This window comes from Cricetulus griseus, chromosome 8, assembly GCF_003668045.3.
Source record: "Cricetulus griseus strain 17A/GY chromosome 8, alternate assembly CriGri-PICRH-1.0, whole genome shotgun sequence".
Classification (NCBI taxonomy): domain Eukaryota; kingdom Metazoa; phylum Chordata; class Mammalia; order Rodentia; family Cricetidae; genus Cricetulus; species Cricetulus griseus.
Genome location: NC_048601.1, coordinates 6390185 through 6415134, shown reverse-complemented (window position 1 = coordinate 6415134; position 24950 = coordinate 6390185). Strand labels below are relative to the sequence as shown.

Here is a 24950-nt window from a genome sequence, read left to right as displayed (position 1 = left end):
TCTTCAGAAAACACACACACACACACACACACACACACACACACACACACACACACACACACACACACACACACACGCTGGAGAGATGGCTCAGCCATTAAAGGCCAGCTCACAAGCAAAAAAAGAAAAGAGAGGGCATTGTGGACTACACAAATCTTAGCCGTTCACTTCCTTTGTTGTAGTACATGAAAGCTAAGCTGAGCTTTTTGAAGGGAGGGTAACTTACATATACAATAATGGATTAATTTTTGCATTATATTCACATACACATTTGATCTGTTGCTCTAAGGTCATTCAAGCCTCACTGTTTTCTGCTTTTCTTAGGAGATACAAATAGATAAAAATTATGGACAAAGTGAAGGGACTGGTCTTGATATCATCAAGATGTCTTGGTGGTATGCTTTAACTTAGTTTCTCACAAGTGTAAATTTGATGCAACTTAGTAAATTTGTACAGCATCATATTGAGATGCCTGCATACATTTAAAAAATCACAATGTGATAAACTGGCTTTGGCATTAATAAGCATGCATAGTTTGCTAGCACATATATTATCTGTGTTTGTAACATGCATTTTATACGATGTATCTGATCAAAAGAAAGAAGGAAAGTTTTTAAGCACTGTGGTCTGTGTGTGAGAGATGACACTCAGTTTTTAAGTGTGCCCTATGTTTATTTGGCGTTCTCCTGTGTAAATGTTACAGGAAAACATAGGTCATAGCAAAACAACAACAAAAAAATTTCCACACTTAAGTGTAGACCATTTTTATCACCTCGGAGAGAGCCTCGTGTTCTCCTGAAGCACAGTCCTAACCCTGTATTGGTTCTCAGACAGATGGCAGCACTTGGGGACACAAGACAAGGTAGGTGTCCTTCCAGAATCAATTGGTGTCGGGATTTTGAAAAGTTGGCATTAGAGTTCAGGTGTGTGTTAAACAGTGGCTCGTGCCTGGCTTTGAAGTGCATCCTTCCCCAGAGTGGGAACAGTGCATAATGGTGGATAGCACCATATGAATAAGGAAGGTGGGAAGCAGTTATCTTCTCCAGAGCAGGGAGACCCATTGTAGAGTTGTCTGTTAACTTGCTAATTTCACAGGCTTGCAGTGAGGAACTTAGGATGTTGTTTATTGACTGACTTCCAATGTAATATTTTGATCATAACTAACTAATTCTTTAGTTGCTGACATGTCAGAAGCAATTGATGAAGCTTTGGGATCGCTTTTCTGTCTCTACTTTTGTCAGAATGTTTTTGGTTTGACAATGACTTCATTTCTCCATTTCTTCATAAGAGCCTACATATGAGGCTTACTATGTCTTTGTTAATCATTGTTCATTTTCTCTTCAGTGAATACAAGAAGTTGGTTGGTAAGCATTTAGACAATTCAAAGGAGTAGAAGAAATTGAAGATCTTTTCTTGGGAGTTCTTTAGTTTTGCACACTGCAGGTAGGAAAGCCACCACACTGAGTCACTTGGTTGGCACTAAACCAGATCCATTCTCCCCTACTAATGCAGAGCTTTGTTCTTTTGGTGACTTAGAAGATATTTTTCTATTGATTTTATTTTAAAATTTCAATAAAGATCTGACATCTTAGGGGATGTGTAGAGATTTCTTAGTATCTTCTTGCTGGACTGAGACAGATCTCCATGGCCTCCTTATTAAAACTGTCCCTCTGGTACTGCAGATGTAGTTCAGGTGGTGTGTTACTGGCCTAATATGCTCAAAGCTTTGGGTGGCACCCTCAGTATTGCATATATGGGTGTGGCAGTACTCTAACCCAGTATTGGAGGGCAGAGTAAAGGGGTGGGAAATTCACAGTTGAGTTTCTGTGTTAAAAAATTAACAGAAAGAAAACAAGTCTTATCTTCATTTGAAAATCTCATATACAGACACATGTAAACATTTATTGACAAAACAGCTAGAAGTAGGTACATAATCTTATAAACATGTTTGCTTATAAAAACTAGTATGTTATCATGTAGAGCTTTGCTTACTTACTTGGAATACCACCACACTCCTTAGAATAATATGTCTATGTATGTGTTATTTGATCTAAATATCTACAAATACAAGTATAAAAATAAATCTTTCTAATAAATAAATAGTGCATATTTGGTATATAGTGATCACCCATGTGCCTGCCACCTAGAGTCTAGAACTGACAAGTTTGTGCCTTATCACCCCCTCACCTGTCATCTGTCAGCCCATCTTACTTCCGTTTATGTGTATTTCACAATGAGGTGCAGGTATGAGTGGCCTTCGTGCTCAAGCTCTTTAGCAGCAAAGCATCTCTAGAGCTCAGTGTTCACTGAACTATTCTGTGACAATCTTAGCACATTGAAATGGGTGTGATGATGTGTCTCTGGAATCGTAGCCATTTGGGAAACTGAGGTATAGAATACTTGGAGCCTGAGAAGTTCAGGGCCAACTTAGGCACCATATTGGAATCCTGCCTTTAAAAACAAAAAGGAGTTTTAAGCATGCTACTCAGTGAATTTGACAGTGTCTGCATCCCTATAATGTAGTGATTTGTTCTAGACTACAGCTCAGGAAAAGAAAACACTCCAGAGTCAGTCAGGCAGTTGTAAAACTCAGCCCTAGCCAGGGCTGTAGCTCTCAGATTGAGGCATAAAGATTGGCGTGGGTCTCAAGAGGCCTATGTGGTCTGTATAGTGGTACCAGGCCAACCAGGGCTGTGTGGCAAGAGCCTGCTTTAAAATCCATCCCAACCATTCCTGAACTGTTAAGGAATAATGACTGAGAAGTTACTAGGACTTTGTGTTCAGTGTTTATTTTTACTCTGAGGCAGTTTCATGTTTATGATGTCATTTCCCTATTATTCTCTCATTCTCTTGTCATTCCTGCCGAGTCCTTTCTGCAACCCTCCCCCGCTTTGTGCATGGCCCACTGAATTTAATTAGGGTTGTTTGCATGGGCACAGGCAGAGGTGTAGAGCGTTTTACAGCCCGTGTATTCAGGTCCACTATATTTGAGTTATACTTGGATGAGAATGTTAGAAATACCACATTTTTCTCTTTTTAATGCTGTTTTGCAAACCCCCCCCCCCCATCTATTACTCTGCCTCAGTGTTCTCCATGGAATCTCAGTTTCTCTCCTAGCAATTGACTACTTCTCATGTGCCAGGAGGGCCCTCCTGTCTCAGACTATGTGTCACATAGCAGTTGTCAGTCCTTCACCCTGAAATGTAAAGTGACGCTGTGGTGGAGGTGACACAGAGCAGAACTGCTTATTTCCCAGCCTAGAGCCTCCTGCCTGGGTCTGCGTGAGCTGCTGTAAAGAGCAGTACTTTTCCTTATCCACGTTTCTCTGTGTTAACAGCAGAGCAGGTGGAGTGAGCTGGAAGGGTAATCACATTCTCATATTGATTACTTCTAATTTTTTTTATCTTTTTCACAAAATGAAGTCGAGACAAATGTGTCTTGTTATAATTAAATAGCCTTGGATAGTCAGTCATTTTTGGCTTTAAAGCGCTTTTATAATTGGAAGACTTTTGCTTTTATTGAGATTTGGACAGTATAACTGTGAATTTTTCCTACAGTGGTGAAGGCTTCAAATGAGTAAAAACCAAAAGTATAGCTTTGATAACTCAAATGTATTCATTGTTTGCTTTTGCGTTGTATGTGTGTCACTGATGTGATCATCTGAGATAATAAGAATGCTAGCCCCTAAGCTAGTCAATGTTTCTAGAGGTTAAGGATGTCTTGATAATCTTGATGGTCTAGAAGCCCCTCTGTAGGAAGTGAGTGTTCACACACAGCTCTAGGATGTATTCTCCTTATCTGTTCACCTTTGAGAGCCCAATAAGAAATTCTTGTCTTAATTATTTGTTAATAGTGGTATGAACATTCTTAATATTGTGAAATATTAGAGATAAAACATTAAACTTACTGGATAAAGAAGTTGCATGTTTTCTGTTGCTAGGAAAGCATTTTCCAATACTGTAATTTGATTTTTCTGGCACCCTAAAATAGGCCTCTATAATTTTACATTATTGCAGAATTTTAAATTTAAGGTTGAGTTCCACTTTTTAATAACTTGAAAAGAATAGTTAATGCAGATGTTTAAAACTTTCTTTCCTTTAAAGCTTTGTGTGTTGTACAATGTGAGTTTGCCCAATTCTCTTCATCTGCTACAGATAGGTATGCCATTGCTGCTGCCAAGTGGCGGCACACCGTGCTTCTTAAACGCACTGACTGGAGCTTTGTCTGTCGCCTCACTTGTTCCCATGCACGGAGCCGGGTAACAGCCCCATCTGTACTTTGTTAGCTTCGTTTCCTTATCCTTAGATTTCGTTGTAAACTCAACATAGCATTTAAACATAAAGGCCAGTGTTAATGAGTTAACGCTACTACAAAAGTCACTGCTAAAACTTTTCATGCTGAGACAGATTTTAACTTTTCTTAAGATGATTTATGTTTTAATTAAATTATGTGTATAAGCAGGTTTGTTTTTACCTGCCATTTTAACTGTATTTGCCAAATTCTAAATGTAATTTTGAAAATTGAAGCTGTTATTTATGTGGAGCAGTAAGCTGCAGGACTGGGCTGTGTATTTTATTGGCATTTAACTGTAACATGAGCTCTACAAGGAGTTGTGCTAAAGCCAGAGTCATCAACAGCTGCATTTAAAGCCATGTGTTTTAAGCATACTTGCTTGGTTCAGTTATGCACCTTGGTAAATGTGGTACTGTTCTTTGAAGGCTTGTGGAGGGGTAGGAATATTCACCAGTCTATTTAGTTTTACTTGTTGACAGTTTTGTGTAGAATATCCATAGTATTCATTCTAAGAATAACATTTTTCCTTCAGAAAGTGCTCATTGTAAAGAAATTAAAACAAGAAGTTAATGGGAAAGTCACTTGTCTGCCACCTGTAGTGAAAAGGAGCTGAACATTTTTGTTAGGGTTTATTTCAAGTCATCTTTGCCCTGTATTAAGTACACACTTTTCTTAGACAGATTTCAATAAATTGCTTCCCAGTGTATTGGTTCATTCAGTATCTGTAGTCATAACTCCTATATTTTAGACCATTAGTTTTGAAAGCTGTTAATGGCTTTGTGTGGGTCAAGGACTTGCCATAGTACTTGGCCACAGCCTTCTGTTGCTCAGTGGAGTCCTTGAGCTATGGGTGTACTTGTCCAGTAGTCCTGGGCTTGCAGCAGATCACACTTGGGGCTGAATTGCAGTATTATTTATTCTCACTAACATTTAAGAAACCTTACATTTATTGTAACAATCTGTGTCCAGTAGAGCTTTCTCCCATAATATTGAGGATTAATCTCAGGCCTGGTGCGTGCTACACAAGCACCCCCCCTCCAACCAGGTTACTCCCCAGCCCCTTGCCATTTTTACAGTTTTAGAATTATATTAAATACAGTTTTCGGAACAAATTTTACATTTACCACAACCTTTTTTGATCATATGTTTTTGTTTTTCTTGGTGATTGAATAGGCTCAGTATACTTTTTTTGATTAATTATACAAGTCTCTATTAAGATATTAAAATTCTGATGCTTTTTTTTTGGGGGGGGGGGATGCCAGTGTGTATAGACCAGGAGTCTGTTTTGTCACCTGTTCTTACTGGTTACAAGATGGAGGAGGGGCACACATTTTCTCAGCCTGAGCACCCTGGGAATGACTGTCACAGCTGTGGCCATTCTTCTGTCTACTGTACCTGTAGGCAGCTCCATGGTGTACGCATTTCTTCGCTCTAGACTGACATGTACATTAGGTTTTTTCTTTTCTTAAACTTAATGTCGCTACCTTCTGTATTTTGTTTCTTTTGTTCATATACAACTTGTTTATTTACATGTAATCCCTTCATATGAGTACTTGAAAATTAAAAATTCCTTAGTAGTGTTCACGTATAAAAGTCTAACAGGTATGTCTTCACACACATGCACACACACACACACACACACACACACACACACACACACACACACTTATGTAAAAATTAATAAAATTTCCAAATGTTAGAAACTGTATCATTATTGTTTTAAAAGATGAAAGCACTATAGTAATACCCTAAGACATGGAAAACTCAGTTGTGTAATTTATAGCAACTCACTTCTTAAATTGGTGATAACATCACTTTGTTCACCGAGTGTTAGCATATTGTCAGTCACAGAATTCAAGTTTTCAGAGTTTATGTTTGATTTGCATATGTAGATAAACTTGCTATACAGTGTGTTATAGGTTATGTTTCATTAAGATAGGGCTGTTAATAATTTCCAAAGAGTTATTTCTAATTTAAACATGAATTTTTAAGTTACTGATGCCCCCATGTGGTGGAAAAATCTTCTTTTAGAACTTGGAAATTTATATTGTCATTTAAACAAAAGTGAACAATAGTGTTTTTGAAGTGCTGTTGATCAGGAGACATAATTTGAATTTTGTAAAGCTCATTGCCGTAAAATTCACAGCCTCAGCCTGTGTTGTCTCAGAAGTGCATGTAACCAAGCACACACATTGAGACACAGTATGAGAAGGATTGCATTACAGATAGAATAGGGGTTTCTGATCATGTGTGTGATTTCTTATTTGCTTTGTTTTTGTGTCTCACATAGGTGAAGTACAGTTCATTGATTATGAGTATTCTGGATACAACTACCTGGCATATGATATTGGAAATCATTTCAATGAATTTGCAGGTGAGACCCACACATCACTGTCGGGGTTCCAGGGTAGTTTTAAAGATGAGTACCTGGGTGGGAGTGGCACACCAACTCTACCCACCGGCTTGGTTTATGTGGAGAGAAGACCTTTCCCTTTATTTGTCATAGGAAAGTACAGCCCAGGAGGGAGATAGCCGTGGCTTGTGTGAGAAGAGCTCACTAATGCTGCAGGGAATGAGCCCAGGGTTTTAGCCTTGCGTCCCTATCACATGTGCAAAGATGCTGGCTTCTATCCCCAGCACAAGACAGCAGCCTGGCTCTTGAAAATGCTTTTAAACAAAATGCACAGACTTCTGATGGTTTTGTTTTGATTATAGCTATTAAAAGGTTGAACATTTTTACTCCTGAATTTTAATCTATAATTACTTATAAAACAAGGTATTTTTATGTAAATGAAATTAATATAATTAACATGACTCTATTTAGGATTTGTATAAAAGATAGAAAATCCTTTGGGGGGTTTTTTCCTGATGAGAGAATATTTCATCACTGAACTTGCACATGCAACAGATCCCTGTCTTTCCATATATTTCAGGTTACCAGGCTAGGCCATAGTTTTGTTTCTAGTTACTTAGTCCTACCAGATTTACTGTACATATGCCACAGCCAATGTATGTACTGCACATATTTTCATCAGTTGTCCCATAGGCAACTTGGGTTTGTATAGGATAAGAATTCACCCTTTGAAGCCAGCACTTGGGAGGCAGAGGCAGGTGGATCTCCGAGTTCAAGGACAGCCTGGTCTACAAAGTGAGTTCCAGGACAGCCAGGGCTACACAGAGAAACCCTATTTTGAACCACGACCCCCTACGCCACCCACCAAAAAGAGTTCATCCTTTCATGACGCCCACAGTGTTGTAGCTATGAAGGAGGAAGCCACAATTGTCTTAGAACTTCTGTGGGGAAAGCTGAATTGAAACCTGAATGTTAGGTAGTATTTGGATATGTAAGTGGAAGAGAAGGCAGGGAGGCAGCATTCAGATGAGTGTATTAGTTAGGGTTTCGATGCATGGTCCTAATCAGTCTTAATAAAAACCCAGAGTCAGATACTAGAGTGAAAGCGGAAAAGATGAGAGAATCAAAGCAGACAGCCACCAGAGAGACGTCTTACTTCTAGCAGTCCTCTGGCCAGAAGGGCTGGGATCCTGTCTTCTCCCCCTTATCACTTCCTGTCTCCAGTCTGTACAGACCTCCAGACCTGTCTGGTTAGCTAGGGACTTACCTCTGTCCTCTGATCTCTAGGCAAGCTTTATTTGTCAGAACACAAACAAAATATCACAACAGGCTTTCTATTGCTGTGAAGAGACAGCATGAGCACAACTCCTCCCACAAAGAAATGACATGTAATTGAGGTGGCAGCTTATGGTTTCAGAGGTTTCCATTGTCATCATGGTGGGACATGGTGGTGTGCAGGCAGACACGGTGCTGCAGAAGGAGCTGAGAGTCCTACATCATTCAGGTAACAGGAAGTGGTTTGAGATACTGGGTGGTATCTTGAGCATATATGAGACCTCAAAGTCCGCTTCCACATTGTCACACTAACTCCAACAAGACCACACCCACTCTTACACGGTCACACCTCCTGATGGCGCCACTCCCTTTGTCAGCTGGTCCGTTGTTTAATAGTAAGGTTTTGCTAACAGAAGTGAAAGGTTTCAGTACTTTTCAGTTAAAAAGTTGGTGTTTGGCACTTAGGTATGCTGAAGGGTGTTTCTCAATAGTCTGTTTCTCCTCAGGTGTCAGTGATGTAGACTATAGTCTCTATCCAGATAGAGAACTCCAGGGCCAGTGGCTGCGCTCTTACCTTGAAGCCTACAAGGAGTATAAGGGCTTTGGCAGTGAAGTCACTGAAAAGGAAGTAGAGACACTCTTCATTCAAGTCAATCAGTTTGCATTGGTAAGTTTAAATAGAGTCAATGAAAAGTTTCTAATGCAGTTCACTAAATTTTCATCATACAAAAGAGTTCTTAAGTTTAGTGAATTTTGCTGTTTAAAATAATGAGAAAATGTGATTGTTTACAGTTTGCTCTTTAGTTTACCTTGCTTTAAGGATGTACTCTGTGTTATCCACTCATTTCCCTTTACCTGCATTTAGTTTGATAACACTTGGTTGTCTTCTGAGAATATTGCAGTTCATCAGCATAGCTTGTAGCTGATGTGTTCTGGTTACTGAGTAACTAGACCTGCTCCTTCAGCTGCTTTATAGCTTTGAATATGGTTCTGTAAAGTTGTCTTTGGGAGCACCGCCATCGTGTTTCTGCAGCTAGATTGTCGATAGTCTTGTGCAGCGTAGATTCCCGCAGAGTACACCTCAGATGAGTGTGTGTTCAGATGTGGTGGCTGCTGTCTGATGGGGCTGCCAGTGAAGTCCTTGGTGTCCGTGCAGTGACAGCACCGGAGACTCCCTGCAGTGCTTGCATGCTTGTTGTAGTTCGGGGATTTTATCTGCACATGGTTCATTAATCGTGTGCTGAGCACTTACTGCTATGCTTGTTCGAAAGATTGAAGTGTACTATTAAAGTCCTTCAAAAGGCTTGCAACTTAGAACAAAAAGATACAGCTTTTGGTAAAACTTAACACCCATATTTATTTAAAATTCTTAGCAAAGTGTAATTAGAAATAAACTTAAATGTGACTTAAGGAGGAAAAACATCCTTATGGAAGTGCTTGCCTGCAATTCTAGCTCTTGGGAAGCATATTCCAGGTTTTGCCACCAGTCTGGCCATACAGCAAGAAAGGCAAGCCTTAGTTAAAAACCTAAGCCAAACTAAAATAAACAAAAGAGCTTACTGCAGTTTAAATACATTTACTTGGCCCCATGTGTCCTCCTCCCTGTTGTCCAGGCCCTGGTGTTGGGATTACAGGTGTGGTTGGCCCTGCTGGCTCCTGCAGACAGTCACAGAACGTCTTCTATACGAGAACTGCAGAGGTGGCTCAGTGAGCAGAGTGCTTGTTGTGCAAGCTTGAGAACTGGATTCCCAGCGCCCATGTAGCAGTGGGCATGCCATATATACCTGTAACTCCAGCTCTAGGGAGAGGCATGGGCAGGTGACTTTTTGGGCCTGCTGGCCAGCTAGCCCATCTACTTGGTTAGCTCCTGTCTCAGAAATGGCTCAGTGAGTAAAGTGCTTGCTGTGTAAGCATTAGGGCCAGAGTGTGGATCCATAGAACCTAGTGGAAAAAGCTGGGATTCCTGGAACCATTTGGCTAGCTAGGCTAGCTAGCTCAGTTGGTGAGCTCTGGGTTTGAGTGAGAGACCCTTCCTCAGTGTATAAGATATAGAGAGATAGGAAGACACCATAGACAATGGCCTACACACACACAAACACACACACACACACACACACACACACACACACACACACACACACACACATATCTCTACACCCCTATATTCACAGATACATATGTGTGACGAAGTAAGGTGGAGAATGCTAGCGTGTCTGTGCCCCATATCATTTATTATGTTCTGATAGGAAAAAATTATTTTTGAAAATTTTATTACATTTTTGTGTGCATGTGCACACATGTATACCTGCCACACATGATACACATGGAGGTCAGAGGTCAACTTACAGGTATGAGTTCTCTCACTACTATGTAGGTTCAGGAATTGAATTCAGGTCCTTGGGCTTGATGGCAAACACTGAGCCACTGCATTGGCTAAATTTTCTAATAGTATTACTTGTTGATGGAAGTTGCTGTCCTGCCTCACCCTGCAGCTGTTCAGTCTCAAATAAACACAGAGGCTTATATTAATTATAAACTCCTTGGCCTATTGCTCAGGCTTATTACTGACATACTCATAAATAAAATTAACACATTATTCTTACCTCTGTTTAGCCATGTGGCTTGTACCTTTTCTCAGCAAAGCATTTTCATGTCTTCCTCTGCATCTGGCTGGGAACTGGTTCTCTGTCTTCCTCTTCCCAGAATTCTCCTACTCTGGCAGCTCCACCTATACTTCCTGCCTGGCTACTGGCCAGTCAGCGTGTTATTAAACCAGTAAGAGTGACCAATCTTTACAGTGAACAAAACATTATCTCACATGACTCATGTAGCATTTTCTCTAAATTTGTGTGTGGTTTTCAAAAAAAAAAAAAGATTATAATAAGTTCATATGCTGTGAGGTCTAATACTAAATTATGGTTGTTCATGAATAAAACTAGTTAGTTTCTGTCTGAATTCGTCCTTTTTACCAAAATGCTGCTGACTTGTTAGGTGAATGTGTTTTCACTTCTTGCTCTGTGTCTTCACAAGAGGAAGACTATGGGAGGACCGCCACAGAGGGTTAGCCACGTACTCCACCTTCCCTTTAAGACTCTTGCTTTTTGTCTTTGTTTTGTTTTGCTTTTTTGTTGTTGTGTTTTTAGACTGGGCTCGTCTTGAACTCACAGAGATCTTCCTGCCTCTGCCTCCCAAGTTCTGGGATTAAAGGTGTGCGCCACCACCACCCCTCTACTAGCTGCCTTTTAGCCAGGTTGCTTTGCTTTTAGCGACTCTCATTTCGTCTTGCTGATCCCTGAAGTATTTATCACATTTTATGTGTTTGACCAGATAAGTAGCTTCCTCAGTTCTTCTTGCTTTAAAGTTTAAGGTCTTCCTCAAGTTGCCTTTTTCATCATTGTTGTATAACCAAGAGTCGTGGAGAGGGTTTCTAGTAACATTATTAATGCTTCTCATCTCCTCAGCCCCTGTCTCACAGGATCCCTGTGATGTGCCATAAAGATCTCCATGGTGAAAATAATGTTATTTAAGGCTTATTTCATGGGTCCCCTTTTCGGGATTACAGCACTGAAAGAGTGGGGGAAACGAGAGGAGATGACACAGGCAGCACACCTCATAGATGAGGTGCAGATCAACATGGAGCCTGGATTCCAAAGTGATTAGTCGAGTAGTTCAATAGCGTTCAGACATTGGTGGGAATTAGAGGGAAGCCTGAGTTCTCAGTAAAGACACCGATGCCCCTTTTTGTAACCAGTGAAGTCTTTGGAAACTGGCTTCATGCTGAGGTCTGTGCCTTAGTGCTGGTGGCAGTGTGAGGCCTCAGAGTTCCATAGCCTGTCAGCCTGAGGGCTCATGGTGATTCTCTCATTGCTACCACAAAGGGCCTGGCAGAAATGACTTCAGGGAGGTTAATTTTAACTCCTAGTTTTAGTGGTACATCATTCTCTCATCCCTGGGAGAGAGAGTGCCTGTGAGGTGTTACACAGGAAGTAGAGACTCAGGCCGGAACCGTGGAAGGGTGACCTATGGTCACTGCCAACCTCCAGGCCCTGTCTGTCAGGACATCCCTGCCCTAAGAGTGACTTCCCACAGTATGTATGGCTAAACACAGGTTATCTAGCTGACTGTCAAAGCCAGGCCAGAGACAGCCCTGAAAGTGTTGGACTTGAGTTTTTCTGTGTATTTTGAAGTACTGTACTTGAGTTAGCGATCCACCTGTAGAGCATAGTGTGTTCCTTATCCCACAGGTGAGGATGTAGACATTCGTGCCAAGTCTTCACATATGGGACCGATAGGGCTTCATATTTTTAGTTTGTTTTTTTGGGGGTGGTGGGTAGGTGTGGACAGGGTCTTAATTCTGACTCAGGCCGTCCTGGAACTTGGTCAAGTTCACTTGGAATTTGTAGTAATGGTCCTGTCTTAGCCTCTCAAATTTTAATTTAATTTATTTTGTTTTTGGAGACAGGGTTTCTCTGTGGCACTGGAGGCTGTCCTGGAACTAGCTCTTGTAGACCAGGTTGGTCTTGAACTCACAGAGATCCACCTGCCTCTGCCTCTTCCTTCTGAGTGCTGCTACTAAAGGCGTGTGCTTTAGTACCACAGCCTGGCTTATTTTGTTTTTGTGAGACAGTGTTTCTCTGTGTAGCCCTAGCTGTCCTATAACTAGCTCTTATACACCAGGCTGGCCTCTAACTAATAGCTTCCCGAGTGCTGGGATTAAAATCATAACACCACCAGCATCCAACTTTAATTTAAATTTTTTTAGTTTAGATTTATTTATTTTATGTGTATGAGTATTTTGCCTGCATGTATGCATGTGTACCATGTGTGCAGCAGTGCCCATGGAGGCCAGAAGAGGAACTGGAGCTGGTAGGTTGTGAGCTACCTACCATGTGGGTGCTCATTGGTCTCTACAAGACCAATGAGCGTTTTTAACATTGAACCATTTTCCCAGCCCCAATTTAAAAAAAAAGTATTATTATACAGGGTTATATAAGGCTATTATATGCAAATACTGCACATGTACTTGGAGCATGTTACACCCCTCTCCCTTCCTTAATCCCTTTGCTTTTTAAACAATGTTGCTTCTATTTCTATGTCATCAATACATTCATGATTTTATTATCTATAAAACCTAGGACCTAAAATGAGAGAAAACATGCAGTATTTGTCTTTGAGACTGGCTTAATGCATTTAACATGAGCTCTACTGGATCAGTTCTCCTGTAACTGATAGAACTACATGATTGCAGACATTCCATTGAGACCTTCATTGTCCATCCCTTTGTGTTAGACACCTATATTGGTTCCATAATTTGGCTGTTGTGAATCTCTGTGGTGTGGAACATGGGATCTTGGGGTGAATACTGAGACGTAGTATACATAGCTGGGTCTTATAGTAGACTTATTGATAACTTTTTGAGAAAGCTTCATGCTGATATCCATACTAGCTTGGCTAATTGACATTCCCATAAGTGATGTAGAAGGGATCCCTTCTGTGTTCTTGCTCTCCAACATTTACGATTACTTGTTTTTTTTTTTTTTTTTTTTTTTTGATAATCGCATTCTGACTTAGTGAGAATCTCTGTTGTTTTTATTTGCGTTTCTCTATGGTTGTTGGTGTTGACAGGCACTGGAATTTCAGGCGAGACCTCCACAACCATTACACCATGCCTGGTTAACACTGCACACTAAAACAATTGTTACATGTATTTGTTTATTTTGTGTGGCATGAGCATGCTTATGTCACAGCACATGGGTTTCAGAGGATAACCTCCTAGAATTACTTCCCTTCCTTCTGACATTCGGGTCCTGGATATTAAACTCAGATTGTCAGGCGTGGTTGGTAGGGAGCCACTTTACTCTCTGAGCCAGTGTTCCTGGGTGTCCCTAATGTTGGGACACTTCAGTATAGTTCCTCATGTTGTGGTGACCCCAACCATGAAATTAGTTTCATTGCTATTTCATTATTAATTTTACTATTGTTATGAATCATAGTGCAAATATCTATCTGTGTTTTCTGATGGACTTAGGTGAACTCCTGTGAAATGTTGGTTAAACTCCAAAGTGGTCTCTACCCGAAGGTTCAGAACTACAGCTCTGAGCACTCTCATTGGCCCCTCTTGTTGCTTTTGCCTTAGACGATGTACCAGAAGTAAAACCTGGTTTTTAACATTTTTTTTCTAGAGCATTTCTAGTAAAAGTAGAGTATTTCTGGGGAAGTAAAATTTCATTTTTGTTACCAGCATTAAAAAAAAATGTGTATGAATGTTTTGTTTGTATGTATGTCTTTGTACCACTTGTGTGCCTGATGCCCACAGAAGCAGGAAGGCCACATCAGATCCCCTGAGTTAAAGATGGCTGTGAACTGTTGTGTGCGTAGGTAGGTGCTGGGAATCTCGTCTGGGGCCTTTGGAAGAACACTCGCATGTTATCAGAATTAAGAATGTTTAGTTTATTCTGTGTATGTGTGTGTGTGTGTGTGTGTGTGCGCGCGCGCGCGCCCGCGTGCGTGTATGTGTGTGCGTGTATGTGCACACATTGGGAATCAGGGCAGCATTTGGGAGTAGGTTCTTTCTTCCATCATGGTTCATGGGATTAGACCTAGAGCCCCTTTCCTTGTTGAACTATTTTGTTGCTGACCTAAATTAACAGAATTTTAAAGTATCATGTCTAAATGGAAATTAATTGTGGGCTAGTGAGATGGCCTAATGACCAGAGTAAAATTCCAGGAATTTATATGGTGGAAGGAAGAAATAGTCCTTTAAGTTGTCCTCTTTCTTCCACGTATGTGTGTACACAACACACACACACACACACACACACACACACACACACACACACACACAGAGAGAGAGAGAGTAATTCAAAAAGAACAAAGGAGCTGGACAGATGGCCCATTGGTTAAGAGCACTGGCTGCTTTTCAAGTGAGAACTGATGTTGGGTCCTAGCACTCACATGGTGGTACACAGCAGTCTGTACCTGGAAACTCCATTTCCAGGGGTTATAAAATGCTCTTCTGGACTTTGTGGGTGCCAGGCATGCGTGTGGTACACAGAGGCACTCAAATAAACATGTAAAATAAAAATGTTAATCATTTAAGAAATAGTTGTAAGGCATACATAGAATTATGTTACAATTTCTAATCACATTAGTTTTAAGTTCTAGGATCCAGTTTTCACTGATATACTTGTAATCAGTATTGGATTTGTATGTATAATAGAGCCAATAAAATAAATGGAGAGGTGTGAACCACTACTCTGTCTGTATCTTATGTGGAATGCTAAATTCTGTGTTGGACAAAGGCTATAGAAACTAGTAGACTTAAGTTTCTAGGGCATTCTGACTTCCTGGTATAGACAAAGTCATCAGTGGTGACCCAATAACTGCCCTGCTTCATTGTGTTCTGTTCTGGCTATGTTGTGGGAAAATTAACAAGAGAGAAGATACAGTAGACCTAGGTTCATTATTTACCAAAAAAGTAGAGAAGAAAAAAGTACCATGCATGTAATTGATGAAAAGGGTAGAATTAACAATTTATTTCATAATTCTTCATTTTTCTTCTCTTTAAGGCTTCTCATTTCTTCTGGGGACTCTGGGCTTTGATCCAAGCCAAGTACTCCACAATTGAGTTTGACTTCCTTGGGTAAGATGATGTTAACTGTACAGTGCTGTCCATCTCTACTTGGTTGAACACAAGTGTAGAAGTAATAGGAGCATTACATTACTGTCTCCAGGCAGCGTTTTGGAGGCCACACCCACTTTAAAGCCTTGTAGAGGCTTCTATGCTGATCCGTGCTCAGCACGGAAAGTGTCCATCCAGTAGGTGGTGCAGCAGACTAAGCTTGCACTTGAGAAACTGTAAATGTTTGGAAGCAGCTGAAGGACTGAGGTCAGTTCTGAGTGTTCCTTGTTCTCTCTCACTAGGTATGCCATTGTTCGCTTTAACCAGTACTTTAAAATGAAGCCTGAGGTCACAGCACTAAAGATGCCTGAGTAAGAAGAGGCCTCACTGTTCTCCAGGAGCTGAGCAGTGCTTGTGGGTGTTTCCTAAGGAATTCCAAAAGCCAACATTTGTTAACACTCATTTAATTTGGTTATCTTGCTTTACAAATTATGCCTCTAAACAACCAATCTATTTTTAAATAGAATGATGTTAAAAATATGCTTACTGTTGTCAGTATGTGGCAGGCTAGAGATTTGTCCATCAGTGGAAAGAGTAGAGTCAGCTTTAGCCTTTGGCAATACAGTCCATGTTACATGTGAATTATTTATTACAGACTTGACATGACTGACTACTTTCATCTTTATTTGTTGGTTCAGTGTATGGAATGAGAATGTTGTAGAGATCTTTTAAAAGTTTTGTTAATGGGGTTAATTTTAGGAAAAACATTCTTATTCAGTGTAACCTTTGTAAAATGAATCCTTTACTCTTGACATGGCAGTCACTGCCTCGGTAGTAACTTAGGGTGTTATAGAGTTTCTAGAGAAGTGCCCATTGAGGAAGGGAGCAAGACAGCCACTGTCTCTAGGGCATACTTTTTTTGAATTGGAAATTGGAAATAATTTCTTTGAGGAATACAACTTAGAATGAAATTGTCTCTTTACATAGCCTGACAATATAAAATGTATTTACTGTATAATCCCGGAATATAAGTATAACAATTTAATGTTAAAATCTGTATTAAGTCATGTTTTAAAATGTAGATATGGTCATTTAAGGTAATAGTCTCAGTTTTTAGAATTTACCTATCAAATTGTTTCTAACCAAAATTTTTGTTTAACTTGAGAAACTCTGTTTTTGTTCATTAGATAATAGCTGATATTGTTGTATTTGAAACAAACACACAGAGCTCATCATACGTGGAATCCAGGAACAGCATTTAGATTCTTTCTATGCAGATTCACGATTCACTCCTTAGGTTTTGTGTCTGTAGAGTCAGCCAGTGATTGCTGATCCCTGTAATTTCAGAATAATATTGTTAAAGCAGTTAGAAGAATCAGTAAGGAATATTTAGGTAGGTCATTGAGCTTGAATACTTAAAATCTTAACAAATAAGAAAATGTGAATTAAACAGTAGTCGTGGTAGGAGGACTTGTTTTATCTTGTTTTTGTTAGTCTGGTTTTTATTTTTGTATAGGTGTAAGAGGGAGGCAACTATTCTATGGAAGGAAGTTAGGTCTTTGAGGTAGACAAAGAAGGCTTTAATCTTTGAAGACTGTGGGCTTGAGTGAGCAGTCACAGCTAACTTAGATTAGTCAGACAGGCTTTGCACTTTGGTCACATAAGTGCTTTTGTACAGAGTTAGCTCCATGGATCTGCATATTTAAAGTATGCAATACAGATCTATCCTAAGACATCATCTGATATATTGTTCCACATTACTTAAGTTCTCAGACAAGTGCTTTAAAATACTTGGATTGTTTCAGTGTGTTCAAGCTAATAAAGTAAGTAGAAACACTTACAGACCATGGCCATCTGAGATGGTAAATTCTAGCCACATAAATAGACTCCTAAGTATGTGTCTCTAACAGTGTTAGACCTGGATTTGGTTTCTACCTCCCCAATGTTGTAACGTTCACTTTTGTTTTTATGAACCACGTTACTGTAAGATCATTACAATTCTGCTGACTTCCTTGAATGGAAACAAATAATGACTAGCTCTTTTCAATGTTAAAGCAAACCTACAAGAACTGGCTTAGTGGAATTTTCATTCGTGGTTGGAACATTGTCATAGAATGATAAAGATGTGAGCCTCCCGAGTCTTTGCTTTCCTCCTCTTAAAATCCAAGTATGTGTCATGTGGAAACACTGGAGAAGACAGTGTTTGCTAGTCTCCTCCTGATCTTACTTGAGAGTGCTTTGAATGGAGGCTCACCGTGCTGCTGCTGCTGCTGCTGTTGCTGCTGGACTGCATAGCGGCCGACTGAGACACAGCTGCTGCAGAGACCCCTGCTGCAGAGACCCCTGTGGCAGTGAACGCAACTATGGAGACTCCCTTGTTCACCCTGCTAGCATGGAAGAGGTCTTGGAAAAAGATTAGCACATGCAAACTGTTGTCCCCATTCCCTGGCCAGATTTGGGTGCTCTGATGCGCCTGCTTCCCATACAGCTTTTGGGGATCATGGTGTAGATTATCAACAGGATTCAAAATGTCTTTCCTTTGTATTGACCATGTAAGGGATTCTAAAGAGGGTACATTGGGACAGCTCTGAAGGGCATCCCTCTAAAATGTGTCCTGTGGCTTTCTAGAATATCAGTTGCCTTCTTTTGTTAAGCTAAGGAACTTGAATGCCTTACCTCATCACTCAGCTGGTGGTAAGCTCATTGTGTAAATAGGGAAGTGGATGTTAGAAGTGGCATTCATGGATGTCCAATGTTAATCAATAGACCGTAGTGGCCTGGATGCTGTGACAAGCAAAATCCCACATTCTGCTCTCTACCCCGATCCTGTCTCCCCGGCACACCTGTGTGATGTTGAACCTGACCAATGAGAATTGATTTTCCTACCCTCTTCTAATCTGTGCTACCACCCTTTTCCGGAAATGAGATGTGGTGGCCTCGTCTTACTGTTGACGTGATCCGCCTGAGATCAACATGAGCACAAACCTCATCAACTAGGTCTGCCTGGAGTGTAAATAGGACAGTGTAAATAAGCAGTGTAATTAGTGTGACTTGTGTCCCGAATACAAGAGCGTGCAGTTTGCATTCTCCTTTGTACAAGTTTTTCTGTCACTGGATCCAGCCTGTTGCTGTTTGGCTGGAAACAGTGCGCACCTCTAGCTGTGCAGTGAAATGGCAAGAACTGGAAGTAAGGTTTACTGAGTTTTAGTTAATGTTGGTTGGTATTTATTTATTTAGCCTCTCAGTGCCTAATAAGACTTTTCTCCAATTTTTCCTTAGCTATTAATTTTTGGTGGATTAGATACTGGGGAGCAGTGAATTTATAAGGCTCATTCTGAGTCACAATTTGAAGGTAAAGGAAACTAAAAATGTAATTTCCTGTTTGTAAACTGAAGTGTGGTCCCTTTTTCTATTTTCAGTTTGCTGACACTTTCAACAAAAACCTGAAATGCAATGTGAATGTAAATCCCATCCATACAAGACGTAGGGCAGATGGCATCTCTTAGTTTGTCAGGTGGTTTCTCTGGAGTGGGTCAGTATGAGAATGTGAGAAGGGTGTCTGTTATGACAGTGACCCCTATGTTTGTTTTAACTTGATGACTTTAGACTTAAAGGAAGAATTCTCCCGAGCACTCTAAAGGAAAGTTAGAAGCTACCTGTACCCTGAAGATCTCATCTCACTAGCTGATATATAAAGGGCAGTAGTGTCAGGTTGAGTTTTTTCCTCTAACTTGCTTTTAAGCGTTCTATACTGCATTCCAGAGTACTGTAGACTTAAATATTTTCCTGTTAATCTGTCATCCAGTTGACAAAGTCGACAATGCTTTGTGCTGGGGTTTTCCTAGTGGCAGCAGCGCGTGCTACCTCACACGGAAGGTGAGCGTAGGTGGAGGTGAGCCTCTTGAGTGTGTCTCACTTCAGGGCCAGTTGCTGTGAGTTTTCTTCTCTGTCAGATTTCATGATGGCCTTTACTGTGAAGCTGAGCTGCATCTTCAGGCATGTTTCTGTCCTGAGAAGCAAGACGAAGGATGGCGAGCCGCCTTTCCCCATAGTGACAGCAGTGTTTTAAATCTTGGGTTTGACAAATGTTACCAGCTGCTCCAGAGAAAACATCTCTGTTTTGGGACCTTCAGCCCGTGTTTCTGTAAAAGAAAATACTTGAGGTTTTTGTATTACCTTGAATTCTTGAAGGCATTACAAACTGAGTTAGATTTGTTTGCATAGTTTTTATGCTGAAAAATTTAATTTTGGCTCAATTTGATATGGGAAGAAACCCCAATGTATTTGGATTAGAAACAAATACTGATGCTTTACTCATAAGCACTTTAAACTCCAGTGTTGGAGGCTTCTCTCCTGGACTGTGCCCTGTGGTACCACCAACACACCTTTGTCCACTGTGCATTGTATGGCGTATGTACTTACAAAAAAATAAAAAACCAAAAAAAAAAAAAAACCTTTAAAAGTTATTTTATCTTTCGGTTATCTTACCCACTGTGGTGATTTGGATCCCATTAATACCTTAATAAAACACTAGATCCTTACAGAACTGAAATATCACATTGTCTTTTGATTAGTTTGTCAAAGTGGAGCAGGAAAACCTATTGGATTGGAATCACAGGCTTCCTAGCCAGGAACTTTGAGAGCTAGGTTGAAACCCAGTGACACCTGTAGAGCCACAGAGGGAACTGAATGCCTGCTCGCCATGCCTGCACTGTGGCATACCGCTACTTTGTAGGTAGTGACATCCTGAGTGTTCATTGTCAATAATCTAAAGTCGTCTTCTGTATTTACCTGTAACTAAAGAAAGTGTAAACTAATGGAACCTAGAAGAACTTTTCTGTATTTAGGAGCTTTGTACAGCAAGGTCAAACGTCCTGATTGAAGGAAGCAGACACGGTATTACACACACTAGGGAAAAGCTGACATGAGTAACTGTATTGCGTTAGCTGTCTGTTGAATTGGGAAGCTGTGGCATAGATCTTAAGTTTGTGTTTCTCAAATGTGAATTGTAGTCTAAAGCTGCTTTGTATAGACTGTAAGTGCTATGGATAGTCTCAGCACTGAACATGCATCGATACCTCGCAGATGAGTGCAGCCCTTGCCCCAGGTTTCCCTGTGCCTCAGCCAGTGTCTGAGTGCCGGGGAACCTGCTCATCTGTTGCTAGTCGAGATACTTCCTGCTTTTTCCTTTGTTGTTACATATTTTTATGTTTGAAATTTAAGTTTTACTACTGTTAATTTAAGTAAAATTTGTTTCGTGGATAAAATGGCATTGCCAGCGAAATCAACAGCCTCATTCATGTAGCTGCTGAAGTGACATTTGTGTTCTGTGTTGATGAACTTGCAATGAAGCCCTGTTTCTGTTAGGATGCAAGTGCGGCTTAGGCTTTATTTCTGTTTAATAAGGCTTTCTACCATTGATTAAATGAAGGAATGTATCTTTTTGAAGAGATTTATATTCTGTAAATAAACATTGGTTGTAACAATAAAGTTAAGTTCTAACTATAATGTGTCCATGTTGTTCATACTCAATTTGGAGATTGTCTCTTGTAGAATAAATGGAAATATAAGACATTAAAGGATTGGAGCTTAATGGTGAGTGTGCCTAGTAAGTGCACTTAGGTTTGATCCCTAAAACTAGAAGGAGAGGCTTTCCAGAGTCAGTAGTAAGGTCTGGGGAGCATCTGCTTAGGAGAGAAGTTACTGAGCAAGCATGAGGCCTGGATTTGGGATCCTGGTACCCACATGACAGACCAGGTGCTCCCCACACACCTGTAACTCCAGATCCGGGAGCATGGGCACAGATGATCATGGGGGCTTGCTGGCTCCCAGCCTAGCCAAGAAAATACGAGCCCAGGTTCAAGGAAAACTGTCTCAAAGGAACAGGTGAAGCATGATGACACATGGCTTCCTCGTGCCCACACATGAACCCACGTGTGTATGTGTAATTTTTCTTTTTTCAAAAGGTATATTTGGTCTCATTGTGTTACTGTTGTGTTGCTATGATAGTATACCAATGGCCAGAAGCAACCTAAGGTTTTGTCTTGCAGTTGCTGAGGATGGACATTCATTACGGGAAGGTGTGGTGGTAGAAGCAGGAAGCTTGCTCTCTCTCCCTCCTTTCTTCCCTCCCTGGTTGTTTTTTATGACAGGGTTTCTCTGTGTAGTCCTGGCTGCTCTGGAATTCACTCTGTAGACCAGGCTGACCTCAAACACCGAGATCCTGCCTGCATCTGTCTCTGCCGCCCCAGTGCTTAGATGAAACGTGCACTGCCGCTGCCCAGCAGGCTGATTGTACTTAAACCACATAGAAAGAAAGCATTGGGAGTGGGGGGAGGCCATACATTCTCAAAGTCCACATACGTCTTGTGGCAAGCCTCTACTATAAAAGTTGTGTAACCTCTCTAGATGGCTTCCAGCTGGGCTGAGTGTTCAACTCCGTGAGCACGTCGGGGGGGGGGGGGGGGGGGGGAGAAGTAACTTACCCAGACCTTCACACTCACACTCTGGTTTGCAGTGTGCTGTGAGAACATTTTGAGAATCTGCTTTTGGAAGTTTAGTTGCAGACGTCTCTACCATTCTTACGTGATCGTGGGTACTGGACCCAGAGCTTTGAATGCCACACAAGCACTCTGCCAATTGAGCCATACCCCAGCCTCTAGATACCTGCTTCTCATTGTCTCCACCTGTGGTAGTTTGAATGTAATTGGCCCTCATAATCTCATAGGCACTATTGGGCGTGGCTTTGCTGGAGTGGGTATGGCCTTGTTGGAAGTGTGTCACTAGGCATGGGCTTTGAGGTGTCCAGTGCTCAGGATACAGCCCAGTGTTAGCTGATTTCTTGTTGCCTGCAAGATGTAGCACTCTGAGCTCCAGCACCAACCTCATCTCCATGCCACCACGCCTCCCCATCATGATAATGGACTGAACCTGGGGAACTGTAAGCCAGCCACTCCAGTGAAATGTTTTCTTTGTGCTTTGGATTGGTCATGGCGTCTCTTCACAGCAATGCAACACCGACCAAGACGCCACCAGACTAATTCTTAAAAGTTGTACCCAAACTTGTTGGGAAGTTTCACTTTCAGAAAGCTATCTTCCTGCTTCGCCAATTGTGCTTTTTGTCCCCTTTCCCGTCTTGGGGTACTTTAGTTCTCCTCTCATAGTTCTCCGCTTTAGCAGTCTGTATTCCTGTGTGGTACCCATGCCCCGCAGCAAGATGAGTGTTACTTCTCCAGTCTCAGCATTACAGTATTTGAGGTACACGATGAACTTTTACCTCCCACATGCAGAAAAGTATGGAAAGCAGAGGGACATTTTTAAAGAAGGAAACAGGAAGGCAGCCTTTGCCATTGCAGGGAGGCTAACCTCTGGGCAAAGTTGTCCAGAGTAGCTTAGCTGGGTCAGCATGATCCCCACAAAGAAAACCTAGTCTGCTGTCTTGGAAGTGGAAATTAATACTATATTCCTTCTCCTTCCCTGCTCCTCTCCTCTTTACTGTTCTTGATTTGGTTTGGGTTTTATTTGTTTGAGCTCCAATTGAGGGAAATACATATTTATATATGTAAAAAATACGTTATTAACTGCAGTTAATTTTTTCAGAGGTGACCAGAATTCGTCATTCTTAGACTTTGGTATCCTAAAAGCTTTTGAAGTCCCAGTGATATGTATGTATGTGTATTTGTAATTTATATATTTTAAATTTTTAAGTACCGTGTGTGATGTGGTGTGTACCTGGTGCAGGTGCCAGTGCACCCGTATGGGGTCATTCTGTGGAGTCCGTTCTTCCAGCTTTCCACAGTGTGGTGTTTAAATGAGAACGCCGCCCTGCACCCTGTGGGTTCAGACCTCCGAATAAACAGTCCTTGCTGGAGGAAGTGTATCACTTGGGGAGGCCTTTGGTGTTTAAAAACACCATTCTCAGGGCTTGTTCTCTGCTTTTTGCTCATGGTTCAAGATGTACGCTCCTCAGCTTGCTGCTTCCGAAACCATGCCTGTCTACTCGCCATGGTGGACTCATCCCTCTGGCACCATAAGCCTAAATGTTATTTCCTAAGTTGTCTGGTCATGGTGTTTCATCACAGCAATGGACATGGTTTACAGAGATCAAACTCCGGTCATTAGACGGTCTAATGAACCTGCAGAGCTGTCTCACCCACCCATTTCTGAGACAGTGTCTCTCTGTAGCTCTGGCTGTCCTGGAAGTCATTATATAGAGCAAGCTGGCATCGAACTCAGAGATCCCCATCTCTACCTCCCAACAATGCCTGGCTCAGCTTTGTTTTTAAAAAGGTGTGTCCATAATAGTGAAAGAAGTAAGTGGTCTTTTTCATTTTAAAGAGGAGTTCCAGCTAAACCCTACAATCAATTTTCTTGTAATATTTTAAATAAAACTCAGGTGAAAGATACTAATAGTTGTCAATAACGACTTGTATGGGCAAGAATATTTTTTTCCCAAAGACTTGGCGCTTGCATTGGGTTATCACCTTCAATACAAAAAAGTCAGAGCCAGCCTGTCTTTGTTATTTCTCCTGTTACTATGATAAAGTACTCTCACAAAAGCAACTTAAGGAAGAAAGGGTTTATTTTGACTCACTGTTGGAGGGTACAGCTCATGGCAGTGATGTCATGGTGGTAGCCACTGGGGCGTCCGGTCACGTGGCATCTCTAGTTTAAGAAGCATTTGCAATCAGCTCACTTCCTTTCTATAACCAGGATTCCATCCCAACGAATGGTGCCATCCATTAGTGATTGGGTCTTCCCAACTTACCCTAATTGAGATAATTCCCCATAGACACACCCAGAGGTGATGCTAGATCCCACAAAGTTGACAACTGAAGTTAGCTATACAGCCTACAGTTATTTGGAAACAGCAGGTATTTTTTTTTTCTCAAATTCAGCATAAGACTGTGAATCAAAATCAAACACCCATCTCTACTAAGATCTCTCTAGTTGGTTTTCTCAACTATTTGTACTGTGAATCTTAATAGCTGAAAAAATTAGTCCTTTTTACAAAAATGCTATCTTTAGTAATTAGTTGGTAAAGAATGCTATTTCAGTCTTCACACCACATTGAAGATGCTAATTCAAACTGCTCTCTTTTCCTCGTTTTGTAACACTAGGGGGGAATTTAAAATGTTATTGTGCTTCTCGAATATTTCTTTTCTCATGGTGGCAGAAGGCTGTGTAGGTGCCTTGAAAAAGGCTGTCTTGTTGACATCCCTAACAAGAGTCTAAAGCCATCCTACTCAAAGATTTGTGAGTTCCAACTTTGGAACGGAACGGAGCTTAGTGAGAAGGAAATGCTAAGTACTTGGTACTGTTTGCCAGTGCTCACTTCCTAATCAGTGTAACATAGCCCTGTTGTCTTCAGTTGTCCCAAGTGTTGACAGCAGCATTTCATTTATCTTT

At 41.0% G+C, this 24950-nt stretch overlaps 1 protein-coding gene across 2 annotated transcripts in view; it reads left to right on the top strand.

Annotated features, from left to right (window-relative positions):
• Etnk1 (ethanolamine kinase 1) overlaps positions 1 to 21050 on the top strand; it is a 44003-nt gene extending 22953 nt beyond the window's left edge. Inside the window, exons 5-8 of one of the 2 annotated variants that reach the window (XM_027430156.2) lie at positions 6584 to 6667; positions 8428 to 8588; positions 15490 to 15563; positions 15845 to 21050. In XM_027430156.2, the coding sequence (XP_027285957.1) occupies positions 6584 to 6667; positions 8428 to 8588; positions 15490 to 15563; positions 15845 to 15917 (392 nt within the window). In that variant the 3' untranslated portion in view covers positions 15918 to 21050. Of the gene's footprint in view, positions 1 to 4154; positions 4259 to 6583; positions 6668 to 8427; positions 8589 to 15489; positions 15564 to 15844 lie in introns of those variants that run through there. The other variant, XM_027430155.2, reaches the window with a different exon arrangement.
• The last annotated feature ends 3900 nt before the right edge of the window (positions 21051 to 24950 follow it).